General features: G+C 33.2%; 1 protein-coding gene and 1 non-coding gene across 2 annotated transcripts in view; both read left to right on the forward strand.

Moving 5' to 3' along the window:
* LOC134266553 (poly [ADP-ribose] polymerase tankyrase-like) overlaps positions 1-21417 on the forward strand; it is a gene marked incomplete at its 3' end in the record, with an annotated part of 41759 nt that overhangs the window by 3572 nt on the left and 16770 nt on the right. The window contains exons 6-38 of the mRNA XM_062748772.1: positions 194-253; positions 631-742; positions 1301-1418; positions 1957-2126; positions 2453-2540; positions 3025-3129; positions 3587-3709; positions 4284-4361; positions 4625-4788; positions 5038-5147; positions 5336-5442; positions 5759-5915; positions 6040-6251; positions 6350-6449; positions 6750-6871; positions 7019-7051; positions 7145-7261; positions 7717-7866; positions 9217-9462; positions 11042-11162; positions 11587-11762; positions 11897-11982; positions 12388-12500; positions 13104-13350; positions 13574-13736; positions 13919-13995; positions 17598-17766; positions 17861-17938; positions 18541-18699; positions 18949-19069; positions 19413-19521; positions 19644-19908; positions 20115-20298. Coding sequence (XP_062604756.1) covers positions 194-253; positions 631-742; positions 1301-1418; positions 1957-2126; positions 2453-2540; positions 3025-3129; positions 3587-3709; positions 4284-4361; positions 4625-4788; positions 5038-5147; positions 5336-5442; positions 5759-5915; positions 6040-6251; positions 6350-6449; positions 6750-6871; positions 7019-7051; positions 7145-7261; positions 7717-7866; positions 9217-9462; positions 11042-11162; positions 11587-11762; positions 11897-11982; positions 12388-12500; positions 13104-13350; positions 13574-13736; positions 13919-13995; positions 17598-17766; positions 17861-17938; positions 18541-18699; positions 18949-19069; positions 19413-19521; positions 19644-19908; positions 20115-20298 — 4440 coding nt within the window. The remainder of the gene's footprint in view (positions 1-193; positions 254-630; positions 743-1300; positions 1419-1956; positions 2127-2452; positions 2541-3024; positions 3130-3586; positions 3710-4283; positions 4362-4624; positions 4789-5037; positions 5148-5335; positions 5443-5758; positions 5916-6039; positions 6252-6349; positions 6450-6749; positions 6872-7018; positions 7052-7144; positions 7262-7716; positions 7867-9216; positions 9463-11041; positions 11163-11586; positions 11763-11896; positions 11983-12387; positions 12501-13103; positions 13351-13573; positions 13737-13918; positions 13996-17597; positions 17767-17860; positions 17939-18540; positions 18700-18948; positions 19070-19412; positions 19522-19643; positions 19909-20114; positions 20299-21417) is intronic.
* On the forward strand, positions 18031-18296 carry LOC134266567 (small nucleolar RNA U85). Its single transcript, XR_009991993.1, has one exon. It is a non-coding gene; the product is annotated as a small nucleolar RNA U85 (small nucleolar RNA).

Raw genomic sequence — 21417 nt, forward strand, 5'->3', positions numbered from 1 at the left:
AATTTAAGGTGGAATGATAACTGTTAGGTATCAGTCTTTGTACAAATATTTAAAACATGTATTGTATGATACTTGGTAATAGTGACAGATAGTGAACACCTGGGAGAAAATTATAACTTTCTATCAAAAAATATATTCATGATCAACAATAAACATTATTATATGTATTTACTGATTAATGTAACACTTTCAGGTAAAAATGGGAAGAAACAACAATCATCTAGGGGAAGATCAAGGAAGAAAGAGCCTAAAGGTTTCTAACATTTCTTTGCTGAAACTAAAAATTTTGATTTTCTTGAAAAAAGGGAGTGAAATTAAATACATACAATGTACATGTATTACGTGAATATAATACAAAGGGATCCATCAGTGTAGAATGAATAACCCATAATATGCATGTATAAATATCATGGATGTGCAAAAGATTAAAGAAAGTCTAAGTGAAAATGTAGCATTCATTGATAACATTAATTTTATTGAAAAAATGAGTATTGTTGTGCCCTGCAATTTTATTTTCATTAGCCCAATGTACATGTTCATTATATTGAAGAATATACAATTTGACATCAATAATTAAATATGCAATTTGATATCAATAAATATACAATTTGCAATTTGACATCCTTTCAGAAGTGAAGAAGGAAAAGAAATCTTCACCAGGAAAGAAGAGAGGGCCTGACAGAAACTTATTGCCAAATCCTAAAATCAAAATTCTAGAGAAAGATCCTTTGTTTGAAACTAAGTATGTTTGATTTCATCAGCATTTGCATGTAGATGCAAATATAAGACTTAAAAAAAATGGAGATTATATTTAACAGTTTGTTCAAGTGGATTAAGAGATGAAATTGGCAGTGCTTGTCCATGCACAAATAATTTGACAGATATGGTGAAAAGCCCATATTGTTCAGAAATATTTGTAAAATGATGAGCAATGAGATCCTACTCCTGGTGGAATTTAGGATCAATTGAATCAGGATCACTCAGATTCAAGGTTATGACAGGCAACGACTTCTTTCTACTCAAATGTAATTTCCTGGAGATACTGTAGATGTTACACCACCTTTCATGGCATCAAAATAAGTTACACCACCCTTTCATGTCATCAAAATAATAAACTGTGCACATAGCATTGGGCAATGATGATACAACTTTAAATATTGTTTCATAAACATTTTCATCAAGTTGTTTGATTTTATTGATGTCTTAAATTTACTAACTATGTGATGCATTTAATCATACCTTGTTTATAAATGAGAATCACCATACAAACAAATCTGCAGCTCTGTCTCTTTTTTTGTAGGGATCATGTTCCTTTTATCTCCAGGAGAGCTCACCAGCGCCTTATTTTCCGAGCAGTGTATCAAAATGACATGGATCTCCTCAAACAGCTACTGGATGATGATCAACACATACAGGATGTGAGTTTGTATTTTACGAGCCTGAGAATCTAGGGGAAGGGAAGCATATATACATGTAGCTCTTGTTCATATCAAAATTTGCTGCACTGGTGTTTGACTGTGTGTGGAGGAGGGGGGGGGTCTTGAAATTCAATTTTGATGGATTATTGTAGTATTTTTAAGCCTACATACCATTTTAAATGTCTTGTGGTGCATGCTTGGTTGCAGGTACACTAAGAAGACATTTTAGCTGATTGATTGTTCAAAATAACATAAGTATTAATGATTTTGTTAATGTTTTGAATCTGGCATTGTCAGTTTAGCCTTGTGACTATATGTCCTATGTTCCTGAAGAATGCTGATTGCAGTACAATAAAATTTAATTTAAGTAAATCAAATTTTTGGTAAGCTATGCCCTTGTTGCCCCAGGGGCAAAAGTACTGTACTATAGCGATCAACTTTTTCATTAGAATACAAAAAATACTTTCCCCCCCCATGAATTCTGAAATTGTATTATGAATGAGAAATTAAATTTTATGTTTGTTTCACTTTTCCTTAGGTTGATAGACACAGATCAATTGTGGACTGTAGGTCACCTTTACATGTGGCTTTGGAGAAGAACAATGTAGAGGCAGTGAAGTTAATTTTTAAGGACAGAACTCAGAATCAGACCAAACGTCTACAGGCCCAATCTTCACCAGTTCTCTTGTCTGCTATAGACACTGGAAGGTGGGTTTTCCGTAGTATTTTCATTCTGGACTTGAATAAGATTTATGAAAAAAATTCTGTGTTCATCTTGAACAGTCATAAGATAACATTTTTCATTCTGGAGTTGATTAAAATTTAAGAAAAAAAAATCTGCGTCCATCTTGAACAATTATAAGATAATATTTTTCATTCAGGAGTTGAATTGAATTTAAGAAAAAAAAAATCTGCATCCATCATAATCAATCCTAAAGTAATGTTTTTTTTTCAGAGAAGTTCAAACTATTGTTAAATTTCCTATTTATAAATGACATTGACAACTTACATTCATGTATATTCTGAACTTGTAGATACAACCAAGCCTCTCTAGGTGTCAGGGCTGTTCTGAAACTGAACACAGCTCGTGGTAACAAAGAGGGCAACAAAGCGTTTTTGAAGGTATATTTTTATTTATATGAATTTGCAGATGTCTGATTTTGCAAGGATAGTTCCAGCACAATATAAAATCCTAACTAAAGTACAGTGTACATGTAGATTAAAGTTTTTAATTGCAATCAGAGGAAATTTACATTGTAAGTAAAAAAAGAGTTTGTAGATCATTGTAGTAAAAGATGCTTATAGGAAACATGCTTATAATGAATTGACGCTTACAGTGAAGTAATTTTCATTACTTTAAATATATATTGTAAAATTAAGGGATATAAAAAAAATTACATATATATATTGAAGCAAAATTATCCAGACCTGGCACTTCATTTTAAGTTTGTTTTACTGTAACTATATTTCAAGGGTTTGATTGATATTAAAATCATCATCATAAGATGATCTCGAGTTCTTTGTTATGGGATTTATGTAAATTACAATTATTTTTTTTTACCGTAACGAGTAAGTTGTACATGTAGCTCTGTTTCATTTAATACAGGATACAAATGAATGTGAATCAGATGTTATCCAACATTGTCTGTTAGCTGGGGTTAAAAAAGAAACATTAGATGTATACGTGAAAGAGGCCAAGAATGAGTACTTGGTATGTAACTATCAAAATCTTAATTATAATGAATAATGTAGCTATTTACATTTATATATGTAAATATAAAAAAACTAATGGACAGCATACTGTAAATGTATTTTATTTAGCGTGTATGATATTTGTCGGAAATTGATTTTTGAATGAGTTAGTGTAGATTTGATTTAAAGCATTTCTCAGTGTTCCTATTTATGTGAATATGGGCAAGACATTTAGCGTTGTACTTGAATTAGCGGAAGTTTCACATCCGTCAAAAGCGCTAAAAAGAATACACATGCAGCCAAATGTAATATGTTTACAGTAAATTATCATATATTTATCTATAATCAGTCAATTTTTTTTTTCAGGATTTTTTTTAGATCTTTAAATTAAGTGTATACATGTACATGTATGTTTTTGCTTTAATATTTTCACATTCATAAAAATTATTTCTAAAATTGTGCACTGAATATTTCAGAGAAACATTGTACATGATAATATCCACTATGCTGTTAGTCGAGGACATCTAGAGCTTTCTGCAAAGCTGATGGACGATGCCTTCAAAAATGGGGGATATGGATTCAATTTCCTTCACAGAGATGTAAGTATAGCCATAACTCTCCCACATGTAGTTTTTAGATGACAGGTACTTATATTAAAAATGAATATTGCCTATATTACTTTAACAAATGGTGCCAAGACTTGTTGATCTCTTGACCTTGAATTTGGACCTTCTTTTGCAAATTTTTGGACAACTTTTCCTTGACCAAAAATTTGAACATTGATGCTAGGGCTGTCATATTTCACATGTATTTTTCTTGTGATCAGAGCTTTTCTTAGGTGTCAACGTTTTTGATCTCATGACCTTGGAATTTGGCAAAGGTTTGAAATACTTTAAACTTATTTAACTTTTTAAACAATGGGTGCTATGGATTGTTTACTTATGACAAAACATTTCTATGGATAACATTTTTTTTCTGAAACTCAAAGGTTGGTGCTGGAGCTTTAATATTTCACTTTTAACCTTGCAACAAGACCTTCCTTTGGGTACCAAAAGTTTTTACCTAATTATAGTAACCATTGAATTTGACCTTCATTTGAAATACTTTAAATTTGGCATAGAGCTGTACTGCAGTGTCATCCATGTTTCAAAAACATCTTGTTTTATGTTTCAGGTTCTGAATTTTACAACTGAAGACCTCAAACCATTTCAAAGTGCATCTGTAAGGAAAAAACCACATGACAATGCTATGGTATGTTTAGATTGATTGTTTTTAATATCAATCAATTTTATTCATGTGTGAAAAGTAAGATTTTTTTTCCAACTGTTACATAGAAAGAAAACTTCTGTGAGGAAAAAAAAAGTTAAGTTTAAAAAAAAATTCTTATGAGAAAAAAAATATGTAATGTAGTTTTACTGGACATAAATGTAAATTCATCACATAGAACTGTTGAACGTGTTGCTAATAGATCTAAATTCATACAACAATAATATTATGAAGAAAAAAACCTGTAGATTACCCCGATGCACTGTGCTTGTATAAATCCAAATGTGAAATACCTGGAAAAACTTCTGGCTGTTGAACCTGACTATACCATTGAAGACAAGTATGGTAGGAGACCTGTTCATTTTGCTGCAGCTTGTCAGGGAACAGGGCCTTTGGAACTGCTTTTAAAGAAGTATGTGTCAACTACATCAGTGTCAAATGTTGATAATAAAGAAAAAAAAGTTATATACTGTAAAACTTTGGTATATCAAATGCTGATGTCTCAAATACCATTGAAATGTCAAACTTATATGGAAGTTCCAATCAGTAATTTGAGTATTTTACTTACCTACATGTATGATATCTGAAACCTCTATCTTGAAGTTCATTTTAGGTCTCATTGCATTGAGTTAACGAGGTATTACTGTATTTTTTTTTTCAGAGGAGCCACTCCTAATGATGTGACAAGGAAAAAGGTTACTCCATTACATTTTGCCTGCTATGCAGGAAGGGCTGAGAATGCTGATATTCTCATTGAAAAGGCAAAATCTAGTATGTAAATGAGTGACTAACAAACATTGAAAAACAAAAAAAAATCCTTTTTTTGCTCGACACTAGATCTAAAGTCATGATTTTTTTTTTAATGGAAATAGCTTACAAATATTTTTTTTTAACTCAGTGAAATAAAATTTGTTTTTAAGAAGGGCAGCTTATTTCATGTTGGTTCTTAAATTTTACAGTGAATACTGATGACCAATTGACCTCTAAATGGGGAGAGGGAGGAGTGGACAGACCTACCTGGGAAACAATTTGTCCTATACACATAGCTGTACAAAATGGGGACATGGTCAGTGAATCAATGTAATACAATGTCAGTTGTGTGTGTGAACAGTGTGTGTTTTTGAATGTGACATGCTTATTTATGTTCCTGATCTTTTTATTTGATCATAAAACATACAGAGAGTTACTGACCTGATAAAATATTACACTTTTCTTCCATAGAATTATAATCGGTAATTGTTAATGTAAATTATCTTAATCAAATCCTGTCTTTGAATTCAGTTCTTTAAAAAAAATATTGAATGCAGCAGCAATGTGATGTGGTAAAAAAGTCAAATCCCTGAAAAACTGTAGTTTACTGTGTATTTGCTTTGTAATTTTAGAAACTTTTAAATGTTCTTCTGAAACATGGAGCTAATGTCAACAAGGCACTGTCTGCTGGCAAGGACAAGTTAACTCCCTTGATGCTAGCTGCTGCCCATGGACATCTTGATATTGCAAGAAGACTCATTCAGATGGGAGCTACTGTGGAACAACTTGGTATTAAAGGGATTTATAGCATTTTGTCACTGATTTTTTTCACCTCTGAAAAATGTTGGGTTTACAATAGCAATACTCTAGATTTTGTATGTTGATTTCAGTTTGTGTTGTGAATCTCTTGCAGATAAATTCAAACGATCAGCCCTAACTCATGCAGTCATGAATGGAAATGCGAATGTGGCATCATATTTGTTATATTTGGGGGCAGATCCCAACAGAGTGGACAGCTCTGGGAATTCTCTGGTACATTATGCTGCAGCTTATGGATGGTACTTTGTACTTAAATTGCTGGTCAATGAAGGGGGTGCCAAACCCAGTGTAGCAAATGACTGGCAGGTATAGTAACTTCTAATGATAAACCTCTGTGCTGTGTATTCTAAAACTTGTTAATAGGAATTGAATTATTGATGGTGCTACCTTAATTTTTTCCCAAGCTTACACCAGTAGGTGTGGCCTTCTTGAAAGATCATATGGGGTTGGTGGATTTCTTACTAAAGATGCCTGGAGTTGATGTGAATTTCAAAATTGACACAGGTATGTTATTATGGGGGAAAAAAAGGATAGGATGAAATTGTTTTGGGAAAAAGGTTTCACTGCTGACATGATTATGAGCAGATATAACTTTGGTATATATATGTAAAGTGCAGGGTATGCATACACGTACAGTATATATTTGCCTACATGTAAGATTTTTGGGAGTTAAATCAGACATAAACTAACAATTATTCTTCATATAAGAAAAAAGCCAAAAGTTTACTGATAAAAACATCTCTGTTAAAAAAAAAAAGCTGTTGCTGTCTTTCTAAGTTCAATTTACTTCTTCATGAATTTAAGGTCAGACTCTGATCAGTATAGCTTGCAGCAGTCAAATTGTAAAGGGACTTGTGGAACAGGTGTCTTTCATTTTGGACAAAGGAGCAGATCCCACCATTGTTGACGCAGATGGCTATAATGCTGTAAGTTTAATTCATATGACATTGCTCATTTAATTTAATTGGTCCATTTTTGAAAGATGTGTAAATAATCATTTCAAATAGATTTTTACCATGTTTGTTAGAACCCTAATGTTGATACTTGCATTTATACTTTGTTTTTTTTTCCAGTTACATCATTTGAGTAATAATACAGTTTTGAAGGTATGTACATATACTTGCGTTTTCAAAGTGCACTATTTTGTCATTTGAGCTCTAAAATTTATAGAAGACAATTTGATTAACTTTGTTTTTCAGGATGATTCACGAATGGATATCACCATAAGCATAGCTAAGCTACTGATAAAAGCAGGATGTAGTCCAAAGTCAAAAACCAAAACTGGACAAACTCCTATCATGCTGGCACTTACTAAGGTGAGGTTAAGAAGTCTGTAGAGTTGAAGGATTTTGTCACACATAACAGACTCTTATATAGGGAGGGAGAGTGGTTTGATGTTTTATATATATATATATATATATATATATATATATATATATATATATATATATATATATATATATACATGTACAATTAACAATGTTGAACATCAAACACAGCATTTTCTCACAAAACAGGCTATAAGGAAAGAAGGAAATTATTTTTGTCAAGAATTACTTGTCATATGATATTTTCTTGAGTCTAGGTTTAGTTTTGATACATTTAAAAAAAAAGCCTGCACATGTAGGGAGGCGTTTTTAAAGGGATCTTTTGAAAGCAAATCAACTACACGTAGGCAAAAATGTCAATTATAATATGGAAATATTGTTCTTTAATTTGTAATATATCTAATAAATTCACAAACAATACTAATTTTTTGAATTTTTTTTAGGTCAACACGAAACTTGTGAAATTTTTGATAGAAGAGGGAGGAGCTATCACACCTGAGAAAAATGACAAGGGACAGAACTCTCTGCACTTGTTGACATCACATTGTACTTCTTATGAACTAGCATCACTTCTGAGAACTTTTCATAAAGAGGTAAGTTTCTGCTCTACTGGTCTAAGATCATAATAGTTTATGTGATGATAAAGTGTCCCTTGACTGCGTTATTTTCTGTGAATGTCTGTTTTTGACTATGGTAAAGGGAGTTTCCATGAACACTAAAACAAACTTCTGTGTACTGTTCCTCATTTTGTACATTATGATTTTTTATGTACATTACAATTGAAGTTTTTTTTTTCAATTAACACATGAATATGTACATGTATATGTTGTTTTAAGGACACTAGAGTTGGCAAGGTAAATTTCATTGCCTTTTCTGCTGTGTTTTTGCACAAAGACTTTAGACTTTATTATTTGTGGTATCTAAAGAGCTATCATTTGTCTCATTTATCCAAAGGTTAAATAAGTTAGTAATTTGGTTTGCAGTATTAGATGTGTTTATTTAAGATCTCTACCTGAATTAAAAAAAATTATCTTGTAAAAATGTAAAGTGGGTTCTAGTATGAGCATCAAGTTGAGCACATGTTGAAAATATCAGCAAGATTTACAATGTGTACAAAATACACATCCCTCAAATAAAGATGTATCATATACTATATTAAAAATGTGTAACTAACCATGGTATTAAGTTTTACATTGATATTGCTGTAGTGCTGAACAGGAAATTTGTTTTCCATTTCAATCTACTTTAAGATTAACAAACACTTGTTTAGGCCATAATAAATAAATTGCTAGATTCTCATCCGAATTTTTTTAAAAATCGAGGCGGGCTGGCGGCTTTTATTTTATATTTTTTATTTTTTCAATTTTGCAGATTTTTTATTGACCTTTTCAATCGGTGTAATTTTATCTACAATACCCGAATAAAAGTCATAGTAAAGGTTCAATTATCGCTTACTTCACATTATCACAAATCTTTTTCAACCAATGACCCTTGTTTACAATATATACGCATGTATAACAGCAATCACCACCTTTTCAGCTGTCAAAAATCATGACGACTTTCGCGGGGTTTAAAACGAAAGTGTGTTGAATACCGATTCACAGAATTAAACCGTAGAAAAACAAAAATAAAAAAAAATTTGAGGAATATTTTTATTATGGCCTTAAATTTGCATTTTATTTTTACTTTGGTCACCTTAAACACCTTTTTAGCTCCCGTAATAGGTCACAAAACAAAACACGGGTTTGACTGTGTTCAGTCACAGCAAAAATTTGATAAAAGGTTTGCTTCTGACATTGAAAATAGAGTAAGGAAATACCTCAGGACTAAATATTCCTCTTCTGATGAAGTTTTTCTATAAAAGTCTCTGTCTTCAAACAAACACAAACATTTAATTTGAAAATATATAGCATTACTTATGAATTAATACATTTGCATTTCAGGCATCCAAAAATGATGTGAAAGAAAATGGCATTGATGAAAGTATGGACGTCGATGGTGTTAAGAATGCCCCAACAGCCAAAATTCCTTCTCTGAAGAAACAGGCATCTTTCCAGTCAGCTGTTACTGTGCTTCAACAGATGGTCAACGAGTACGATGATCAGGGGTTCACTCCCCTGCTTTTGGCCTGTGACAAGTACATGCAGTTCAGAAAAGGAGGATCGCCTTCATCATTTAACATGTTTAATGTAAGTTACTGTACATGTACAGTAAAACAAGGTTATAGAGAACACACTTACAAGAAATTGACACTTACAATGAAGTTATTTTCATTCCTTGGGACTTTAAAATATAAACTTAGTGGATATAATGAATTATGCTTATAATGTAGCAAATCATCAATCCATGGCACTTTGTTATAGACGTTTTTTACCGTCTATGGTTTCCACCGTTTTGCAGTCATCATGAATTTAAGAATTCTGTTGTATTTTAGTTTCAACTTGTGGTGTATGTTCAAAGGATGTGATATTAGTCTAAGTTGTTCATGTTTAAATAATTGAGAGATGAGCCATTGATCTTAATAATGCAGGGCAGTTCTTTGCTTGGGCTCTCAGGAATAGAATGCTTATCATTGAGGTAGTCATATTAAAAAAGGGGGGATGATTCAGATTATGTAAGGGAATTGTTCGTTTTATATAGGACACTGATTCAGTATATTTACATGTAAAGAAGACTGATATAGCAGAGGTTTTAGGACTTCTCATTAATGTAAGAATTCTGCACAAAAAGTAGGGCTGGATCAATATATCGGTAATCGGTATATATCGATATTTTTTAGCAATATGATAACCGATACAGAGATGCTTGCGTATTGCTCGATTATTTCAACGTTTAACGGGAAAGAAAGAAAAACGTCAAAATGACTAATATTACGAACGACTTATCTAAAATCGTTTAAACGCATGTCAACATGTCAAAAGTGTGTCGCTACGTAAAAGTTAGCAGCAAAAAGGCAAAATGTAATTATATTTGTCAACAAGAAGTTGCAAGTTCTGGTGGAACAACGAGCCTATATATTATTACCCATCACAGACGGCATCGCAACATTGACCTGTTTGCTACTGTAAAACTTGGAGGCAATTCCGGTAGGTAAAATGGCGCGTCGAAAAAAAAGTCATAGAATGTAAACCGATAATAAGATATCAATCAGAATTTTTAAGTCATACTTTATTTCAACTCAAAGCATTTTGGAAGAATATTTTATCTGCCATTAAATTCCCATTACTTCCACGAATACGACGTCAAGTGAAGTATCAACACAGTCAAACAGGTCAATGTTATGATGTTGTCTGTGGCTTCAGAACGAGTATTTAGCACCAGTGGCAACATATTCACATGCACAAGGGCTTGTCTGAAATCTGACTAAGTGGATCGATGCTTTGATTTTTCTGAAGAATAATATGGGCAACTAACATTAATTTGTCATACACTTATCCATTCAAATAGAATTAAAATAAACAAGGATTTAAAATGTTTTATTATTGTAAAGTTATGCTTTAATAAAAAAGTACTATCACCTCTTTAACAGTTTAAAAAAACATGCAAAAAATAGTAAATTCTCATTTGTCTGTAGCGGCAATATGTATCGCATATCGCACCTCTGTATTGCAATATGTATCGTATCGAAAAATTTATTTCAATACCCAGCCCTAACAAAAAGTTTATATCATTGAAAGTAGGAATTACCATATTTGATAAGAATTTATCATGCAAATATTACTGGTACATAAAAAATCCTGATGAAATTATTTGCCATTTATTTTTCAGAGACAGGAGAGACAGGAAGACTGTGGTGACCAGTATTGTTTGGATTACATAAAGACACTGATTGAGATAACGAGGGTGAATTGTAACCAGTGTGTGAAAGAAAAGGAGAAAGGCAGATGTGGTAATTACAGTGTATAGAAACAGAAATATTGTTAAAATATAATGGACTCGCAATGATATTTTAGTAAATGCAAACCTGGGATGTAAATGTCTGTAATTCTGATTTTTTCCATGAAAAAAAAAGAAAAACAATTGACATTTAGTTCTTTAAAGAAAGATAGTCAAAACTGGAAATATTGAGCAAAACCATGATGTCCAAGTGATCAAAATATTGCATTTATAAAAAGCATATGGGTTTGATCAAAGACCCTCTTTGACGCATTGCTGGTATTCAACATGTATCATTGTCATATATACACAAATTTAGGTGTGTTTGACTACTTGCTGCACAAATTGTAGATTTCAATTTTTGTTTGATATATATTTTGATTTGTAGTGACCCTTCATACGTGTTTTTTAGTACTGTCTTTATGCACATTTTGTAGGATTGTACACTCCAGTGCACTTTATGGTCCAGGCAGCTGCAGCATGGGACAAGGAGGGAAAAGGCTTGAAATTTTTCCTCACACAGAAGCCAAACCTGGAGAGCGCTGATTGTGAGGGAAAAACTCCCCTTGCTCAGGCTGTGACGAAGAATTCGCTAGAAATTGCTAAAATGCTGGTAAGGAACAAAATGCTAAATAAATCATCCTAGAAAAGCAATGTAATTTCTTAATTTTTTGTGCAAAATAATGGTTACAGTGTTATTCAATCTGCTGTGACTGTCGTGAGTGATAAGTTTTATGTGCTTTGTAGATAGATGCTGGAGCTAAAGCAGATGTTAGTTATTTTGTGAATAAAGAGAAGGGAACCAAAGTGAGCCTTGTAAACACAATAGCACTGTGAGTAATACAGTACATGTGTTTAATTTTCTCTGTTTTCATAGTATAAAGAGACTCACAAAATAATGTCCTCCACTAAATGTTATTTTTTTTAAAAGCATATCAAAGCGATACATTTTTCAATCATAAAATTTAATTTTAAAGAACTAAACTGTACTGATAATATTTATTTTTAAACCACAAAAAAAAAAAAAAAAATGAGTTAATGCAAAATTACATTTACTTTGGCAAAATAAGATATATTTTTTTTTGTTCATCATGAATTTATTTTGCAAATCATGACTACATATATGTTACATACAAAAGTTCTGAAAAGTAATTTCCTATTTGAAAATATAACAAAGATATCTTTAATAAATGGTATATATTTTTAATGAATTATCATTTAGATCTGACTCTTTACAGAAATGGAACAGATGAAATGCTGAAACTAATCTTGGCAGCTTTAAGTGACATTTCAACCTGTCGAAACACAGAAACCATGAGAACACCATTACATGAAGTAGCTTTCAGGACAGGTAGGTTTTTAGATAGTGGTACAATCAGGAAATTTCTTTTTCAAAGTTTTTAAAAGCATAGGGCATAACAAAGTGGTAAAATTAAAATAATGTAGTTGGTAAATTGATGAGAAAAATTGTTTTGATATTGTTAATCTTGAAGACAAAATGGTTTGTAGGAATATTGACATCACCATTTAAAGAAATTTTCTCAAATAAAGATTCAAAACAGGCTTCACATACACTGTAACACTGATGGACTTTAATAAAAAGTTTAATGGACTTTTGAGCTCAAATACTGTTCGTCAGTCGTCATCTCTACATATTTCAATGAAAGTTTATTCGTCAGTTGGATGTCATTAGTTTGAAATGCAGGGTCTTTTAAAATTAATTATCCTTGAAATCTAATGTTTACCAACAGGACTGTTTAAAGCCTGTTTCTTAATTCATCTTTGCTTCTTGTATATTTTGTCTTCCAATGCATAATCATGTGTTTCATTAGATGGAGCATATACTTGTACATGTACTGTATGTCTTACGGACATGCATGTATTTCTTGTCAGTAAAAAGGAGAGAAAAGTTAGTCCCATTCAATGAAAAATTCAATGACACAATTTTTCACAGGATCTTCAGGTGCCTTATTATCACAGAAGATCAACATTTGTGAAGCTCTCCTGAAGGCTGGGGCATCGGTGAATGCCACGGACAAATGGAACAGAACCCCGATGCATTACTGTGTCAGCAGCAACCTGGGAACAGCTGACGCCAGCACAGCTGTAGAGGAATTTCTCATTGACAACAAAGCAGATCTCTTCCTAAAGTGCAGTTTGAACAGAATACCACTACACTACTTATTCGACAAAGTGGACAAGTAATTTGATAATCTATTGCCATACTTTTTTCTTTCTAGCATACTATATTATGACTAATTACATAAGGCTTTTATGTAATTTATTTGCTAGCTTAGAGGTAAGAAATTTTCATGAAGGACAATTTTAACAGTTTGCAATTTTGTATATTCATATGACATATATATATAAATTTACATGGCAATTCTTTCTCTCTTGATACTTAAAAATTCAAAATATTTGAAGTTTTGGCCAGTCCTCAACTTTAGACCCAATAGAATTGTGTACAGTGCTGACCAGTGCCATGAAAGGTGAACATGTTGATGATGCAGATAAAAACGGTCAGTCAGCTCTTCACTTAGCAGCTCAAAGAGGAGCCACCATCTGCTGTATCCATATCCTTCAGCAGGTAGCTGTCTGTGTGTCTGTCTGTGAGAGATTTACTTGAATCACATTGTTTTAAACATGCTAAGTGTTTACCAGAGGTCATTGTAATGTGAATACAGTGAAGGAAACAAGTCTGAAAAAATACTATATTTATCCTTTGTGCAAACTTTTAAATTTTAACTTAGTTTGTTAATCTACTTTTAGAGAAATGTGGAAATCAATAGGAAAGATATCAATGGTAACACACCTCTTAGTTTAGCTGTGAGCAATGGTCATGACAGGTAAGAGAATTCTGATTGTATGTCCACTCGTATACATGGTTTAAATTGTGTTTTCATGCTATGTAATTTTTGCCCCTCATGCTTAAAGGATTTTTATGCGCCCGGATCGATAGATCCCGGGCGTATATTGATTTTGCCCTGTCTGTTTGTCTGTTTGTCTGTTGTCAACTTTAACCTTCGCCATAACTTTTGAACAATAAGAGATAGAGACTTCACAGGGCTCAACATTAACTTTAAAATTAACTAGACCAGTCGGACTAGTACCTGGAAAATTTAATAGACCTGACCTCAATTTCACTAGACCTGACCTAATATCCATGGTTTACTGAATAAATATTAAATCTGAAAAAAATTATCATGAAGAGAAAAACCCATAGTCGGATAACATTGTCAGTGTAAGCAAATTGATGCTTATCATTTAACTTAGTTTTGCTGCAAAGAAAATTAAAGAAAATAAATATCTTTTTAATAAATTCAAGAAAATTAAAATCAGAAAGGGAGATGTATTTGAAAATTTAGTTCTATGACTGCATGGTTAAAGGAAATCATACCATGCAACAGTTGTTGTAAATGACCTAGCAGGAAGGAAAAATCTTGGTAGAGATAGCATTCAAGAGAAAGTCAAATGACAGCACTGTTTATGAAATATTGATATGTATACTATGGAATAAAATATGTTGGTTTCCTGTAATCATGGTAATATAACCCTAAAAACAAGGGTTGGTCAGTAGATTTTTTTTTTGGCTTAATAACATCTCATAAATTGAGAACTCAGTTTATAACTTTTATTTTCACTTTCCATAATGCCTTGAGAAATGGGTTCAAACATCCCGGACTGAACTAACCAGATGTGATATTTACAGTGGGCATCCATCATGGCTGTCTTGCGTAGAAAACGAAGTTCCAAAAGTTGTGGGGGATTGCTAAATGATATAATAATGAGCATTACTTTTTATATTTAAAGTGAATGTTGACTAGGTTGGCATATTTTATGTCTCAAATATTGTATCAACTGATTGATCAAACACAGATTTGGCAGAAAAAAATCCACCGGCTGCATGTTGAGTCGGTTGGATTACATTTACAGCAATAGGCCTACAGGAAACAAATGTTATTTTCTTTAAGTTTATGATTTTTTAGTTGGGATCAAAAAATGAAAGTGAAACCTGATCAATAAACAAGAAAAATCTGTAAATTTGTTGCAAGTTTTGCTTTATTTGAACTTTGGTCGAAATATTTTTACACGCCAGTCGGGCTACCATGAAACAAAATAAACTAGACCGGACCTAACTTTTACTAGTCTGAGTCGGTCGGACGTGCCTTAATGTTGAGCCCTGCTTCATATTTGGTATGCATACTCCACTAATAGAGTCCTTTCAAATGACATCAAGGTCAATGACCTTGTGACCTTGACTGTGACCTATATGCTAAAAATAGCTTTTTCCACTGTTTGTCATAACTTTTGAACCATAGGAGATAGGGACTTCATATTTGGAATGCATATTTCACCGATAAAGTCCTTTCAAACGACGCCAAGGTCAATCATCTTGTGACCTTGACTGTGACCTATATGCTAAAAATAGCTTTTTACACTTTTTGCCATAACTTTTCAACCATAGGAGATAGGGACTTCATATTTGGTATGCATACTCCACCGATAAAGTCCTTTCAAACGACGGCAAGGTCAATGATCTTGTGACCTTGACTATGACCTATATGCTAAAAAAAGCTTTTTAGCTGACCTGAGCCGAAGGCTCAAGTGAGCTTTTCTGATCAAAATTTGTCCGTCGTCTGTCATTGTTGTAGTCGTTGTCGTTGTTGTCGTAAACTTTTCACATTTTCATCTTCTTCTCAAGAACCACTGGGCCGATTTCAACCAAACTTGGCATAAAGTATCCTTGGGTAAAGGGGATTCAAGTTTATTCAAATGAAGGGCCACGCCCTTTTCCAAGGGGAGATAATCATAAATTTGTTAAAAATTAATGGCATTTTAAAAAAATCTTCTTCTCCAGAACCGATGGGCCAGGAAAAATGAAACTCATGTGGAAGCATCCTCAGGTAGTGTAGTTTCAAGTTTGTTCAAATCATGACCCCCGGGGTAAGGGTGGGGCCAAAATGGCCGACCCTAGTTTTACATAGGAATATATAGGAAAATTTTTTTAAAATCTTCTTCTCAAGAACCACTTGGACAAGAAAGATGAAACTCATGTGGAATCATCCTCAGGTAGTGTAGATTCAAGTTTGTTCAAATCATGACCCCTGGGGCAAGAGTGGGACCAAAATGGCTGACCCAAGTTTTACATAGGAATATATAAGAAAAATCTTTAAAAATCTTCTTCTCTAGAACCACTGGGCCAGGAAAGATGAAACTCATGTGAATTTATCCTCAGGTAGTGTAGATTCAAGTTTGTTCAAATCATGACCCCTGGGGCAAGGGTGGGGCCAAAATGGCTGACCGAAGTTTAACATACTAGGAATATATAGGAAAAATTTTTAAAAATCTTCTTCTCCAGAACCACTGGGCCAGGAAAGATGAAACTCATGTGGAATCATCCTCAGGTAGTGTAGATTCAAGTTTGTTCAAATCATGACCCCCGGGGCAAGGGCGGGACCAAAATGGCCGACCCAAGTTTTACATAGGAATATATAGGAAATATCTATAAAAATCCTTCTGAAGATCCATTGGGCCAGGAAAGATGAAACTCATGTGGAATCATCGTCAGGTAGTGTAGATTCAAGTTTGTTCAAATCATGACCCCCGTGGCTAGGGTGGGGCCAAAATGGCTGACCCAAGTTTTACATAGGGATATATAGGGAAACCATTTAAAATCTTCTTTTCAAGTACTTCAAAGCTATGATATTTATATGGAATCATCCTCAGGTAGTGTAGATTCTAGTTTGTTCAAATGATGAACGCCTGAATACGAAGGTGAGATGTTACACTTTTTGCCATTACTTTTGAACCATAGGAGATAGGGACTTCATATTTGGTATGCATACTCCACCAATTAAGTTCTTTCAAATGACACCATCAATGACCTTGTGACCTTGAATGTGACCTATATGCTAAAAATAGCTTTTTCCACTGTTTGTCATAACTTTTTTAGGGACTTCATATTTGGTTAACTCCACCAATAAAGTCCTTGACAGCAAGGTCAATGATCTTGTGACCTTGACTGTGACCTATATGCTAAAAATAGCTTTTTACACTTTTTGCCATAACTTTTGAACCATAGGAGATAGGGACTTCATATTTGGTATGCATACTCCACCGATTAAGTTCTTTCAAATGACACCATGGGCAATGACCTTGTGACCTTGACTGTGACCTATATGCTAAAAATAGATCTTTTTAACTTTGTTGCCGCCAGGCGCATAGTGTTTCACAAACACATCTTGTTTCTTGTTTTAAATTCTCACAGATATTATGCCTTTTAAAAAGGCCATTTATGTTCTTTGTGAATTTGGCTTGTTTTGAATTTTTACCACTGGCCATGAGAGCCAAATGTTTTTTGGGGGATGGGGTGGGGTGGGGGCTTCACAGTACAAAGTAAAAGAATAACAAGCTACATGTACATTACCAATCTTGATTTTGCATGTAGTTGTGCAATAATGTTGATCCAGAAGGGAGCTAGTGTGAACGAGAAGGTTGTACATGAGGCCCTGAAGTTTGAGGAGACCGAGACCAAACCCCCAGAGCCTCACAACTGGGTGTGGAAACATGCCAAACAAGTAGAGGTCGCAGAGAAAAAGGAATTCTCAGTATTTCAGGTCGACCATAATAAAAGTTTTGTCATTTGTACACTGTTATTCAAGGTTTTAATCACGAGGTTGATATAAAGATTTGTTATTATTTTCTCTACAGGATTGTATTAAAAAAGAGCAGCAGGGAGTGGCCTACATGGTTCTGGAAGCGGGTGATATTAATGCCTCCATGGTCGAGGTTAGTGCATATTTTAAAAAGAGAATTTTACCTCAATGAACTTACACCACACTTCTTGTATGATAGTTGTTCACTAGAAAATTTCAAGCTTTGCCAGATGATGATAGAAAACTCTCCTGAGCAACATTGTTTTCAAAATTATCAACCAGAGTAAAATTGTTTTGAATCTTGAATGCTGCACTGAGACAGTGCAGTGTTTGTAAGGCGAAACATAGAGTAGACTTTTCAACCACAGGCATTTCTGTCCCTGAGTGGTGGGAATAGAAGCTCTGTGTGGGGCATACAGGGGTGAAATTTTGTGAAGTCTTCAATTTTGATATGAAACAGTGTTTGAAGATTCTTTAGTAATCTGATGGCAAAGTTTGTTAATACACTGTACTTTTACATATGTGTATTTTTCACAATTAATCAAGTTTACTGGTTATTTAGGAATTTATAAAGACAATTAATTTGATCACTTGAGTCACCCTGGTAATGTCTTTATCTTGAAGCATATAGCTTATCTACAACCTATATGCCTCAAGAGGTTTTAGTTTTTAGAAGACACACTGTCTATAGAAATTGTGCCATCAAATATCACAGTAAGCATTTTGTATAAACAGGCAGCCCTGAGGGTAAATAAATTCAATGTGGCAATGAGGGTGCTGAAAAGAATCAAAGAAAACAGTAAAGTTCACCTGCTGAATGAGAAGAAACAGAACCTGTTCCACATTCTGGCCCTCTGTGATATCACTTCCAATGAGATGGAGTCACAATACCAGGTGAGACCAACATACTTCTCATACCCTGTCAGTAACTTAACATGGCAGGGTAACTTAGCTTGTAGTCTGTACAATATACAAATATAAACATACATGGAAATAAAAATTTGAAATTTTTTACATTATAATAATTGTGATAAGGGTATATTTATGCAAACAACTTTCTTTGACCAGAAAAGAACTTGATACCATGTACATGATGTAATTTCTTAAATGGTAGTTTAATTGAAGTGAATGTGATATTTCTAGATGGCAGAAGCTTTGAAGGCACGTGGAGTGTCACTCAGTCAGGCTGATGAAAATGGTTGTGTTCCCCTACATTATGCAGCATTAAAGCACCAACCATACAATCTAGCCAAATTCTACATAGGTACGAAAAAAAGGGAAAAGTAGATTGTTTCTCAAGCGAAATGTCTCAACTTGAACTGGCAACATAATGTTAAAATCTTTGATGCTTCCTATACTATAGTCAGGACTTCAGAAATCTTTTCCGGTTGTGGACAGATGTCTTATATTTTGAAACTTGATATCTAAAAATTTACTACAATAAAATTTAAAGTTTGGTATATTGGTTTGGATTTCAGATTGCAATTTTTTTTAGACCAAGCTAGAACCTAATGAAGAATCTTTGATTATACTTCTACATGTAAATGAAGTATGAAATGGTTATAAAATTACAAAACTGCAACTTCACTGTCTCTTTTGGCTTACAGACAATGACAAAACCTTTGAACCAAACAAGAAAGATAAGTTTGATAGAACAGTACTGGCAGCATATTTCTGGGGCTTTGATTTATTAGAACCCTTATCCAATGAAGTCGAGTAAGTAAAACTGCTTTACCAAGTAAATAATGGTGTACATTTGGAATGTATCATAGTTAAACATAATTTTCTAAAGGTACTGGGGTTTTTATGGGTAATATTTTTTCACTATTTTTTCACAGGAAATGGCTAAAACTACTCACTGATAAAGGAGCTAGTTTTGACTTTTTGTGTGATTTCCCAATGCCTGAATATCCAAGTTTTGATGTCATATTAAGAGACACTCCTAATTACCTGACCACTGCCAGCTCATACAGAATCTCACCCCTCATTCAGGCCATCTGTGGCTTTCACTTTGAACTGAGCAAGTACCTGCTGCAGCACGGAGCCTCGGCTAACTTTGCCGACAGTCAGGGGATTACACCAATGATGCATGCAGTGAAAAAGGTTTGTTGCAAGGCTGCTTAATGAAAATTGAAATAAGATTTTATCACAATAGTAATGTTCTTTTAATGGATTCTTTCATTATTACGTTGTTAGTGAGTTAAATAAATTATTTCGTTGTGGTTAGAAGACAAATTGTTTGGTAAATCATTATCTTTACAGACATCATTAAGCATGTACATGTACATGCAAGTATTTATTGATTGCAGAATGACGTCAATCTTGTTAAATTGCTGCTTAATAATTCCTACTGTCATGATGGAGGAATGAGTAACATCCCCATGGTAGGAAACCTTCCCTTCTCTCTGTCAAAACAACACTCGCGCCATGTCTTCCAGATCAGACCATTGGATGAGGAGGTATCATCTGAGAAAGACGAAAATGAGGATGACAGTAAGTTATTTTAACAGCTTAAACCTTAAATTGACAAATAAGATCAGGAGGGAAAACTTATCCATGTCTCATGTACAAATATATAAAGTATATGTTATAGTACCTTCTGTCTGCCCAAGTTATTAAATCAATTAAAAATAAGTAGTCGATGAAACAATATGATAAAAGTTTCATACCATATTGAAAGGACAGAAATAAAATGTTACTTTCATAGCCTTATAATTAGGGATGTCAACGAATATTCGAGTACTCGACTATAGTTCGATCATACCGACTATCGGCTAAAATTTCTTTAGTCGGTTATTCGTTAAAAATGTGTTTCATGAAAGTAATTTTGAATTTAAGGTAATAAACTTATATATGCCCATTTTATTTATTTAAAGATCAATATTTTCATATGTAAAATTAAGGGTATAGTACAACTGTTAAAAAAGCAGATTGGGAAAGAAAATAAAACATATTTATAAATGATTGTTTACCTCCAAAATTGTAAATTGGGGTCCATTATGATAGTAATTAAACTATGTTTTCTTTTTCTGATATTAATTACATACAATCATTGATTATTTGCACAAAATTTCATAATTAAAATTTATCCCAAGCTCTCGCTCTCTCTTTGTTTTTATAACCTGTGGCCAGACTATACACAGGAAGTGATTTAATACACAGTGAAATACCCCAGGTGAAAAGTGTTAACCTGTCTATTATAAGATTTTATCGACGGACATTTTAAAAAAGTAGATAAATACAATTCAAATATTAAAACAGTGATTAATTTAGATTTGAGTGTATGTGTTAACAACCCAATTTACTGTTATGTAAAGAAAGGACAATAACGAGCGTTTGTTATCCTGCATTTAAATAAAACGTACATCTAATATATTAATTTTAAAATTAAATACATTGGATACATATTGATGTACAGGTTTTATTGTACTACATACATGTTTACAATTCAGCAATTCATTCAGCATAATGGTGATAGTGCAGGATAAATATGTAAAATCTGTAAAAGACAGTGAAAATGATATAAATAAATGATTAAAATTAAACGAATATTCGACTATCGTTCAACTAAAGCCTCCGACTATTCGACTAAGCTGTCCGAGTAAAATTGAC

The sequence above is a fragment of the Saccostrea cucullata genome, unplaced genomic scaffold (genome assembly GCF_032062105.1).
Source record: "Saccostrea cucullata isolate Sc308-1 unplaced genomic scaffold, CSIRO_AGI_Scuc_v1 ctg434, whole genome shotgun sequence".
NCBI classification, from domain to species: domain Eukaryota; kingdom Metazoa; phylum Mollusca; class Bivalvia; order Ostreida; family Ostreidae; genus Saccostrea; species Saccostrea cuccullata.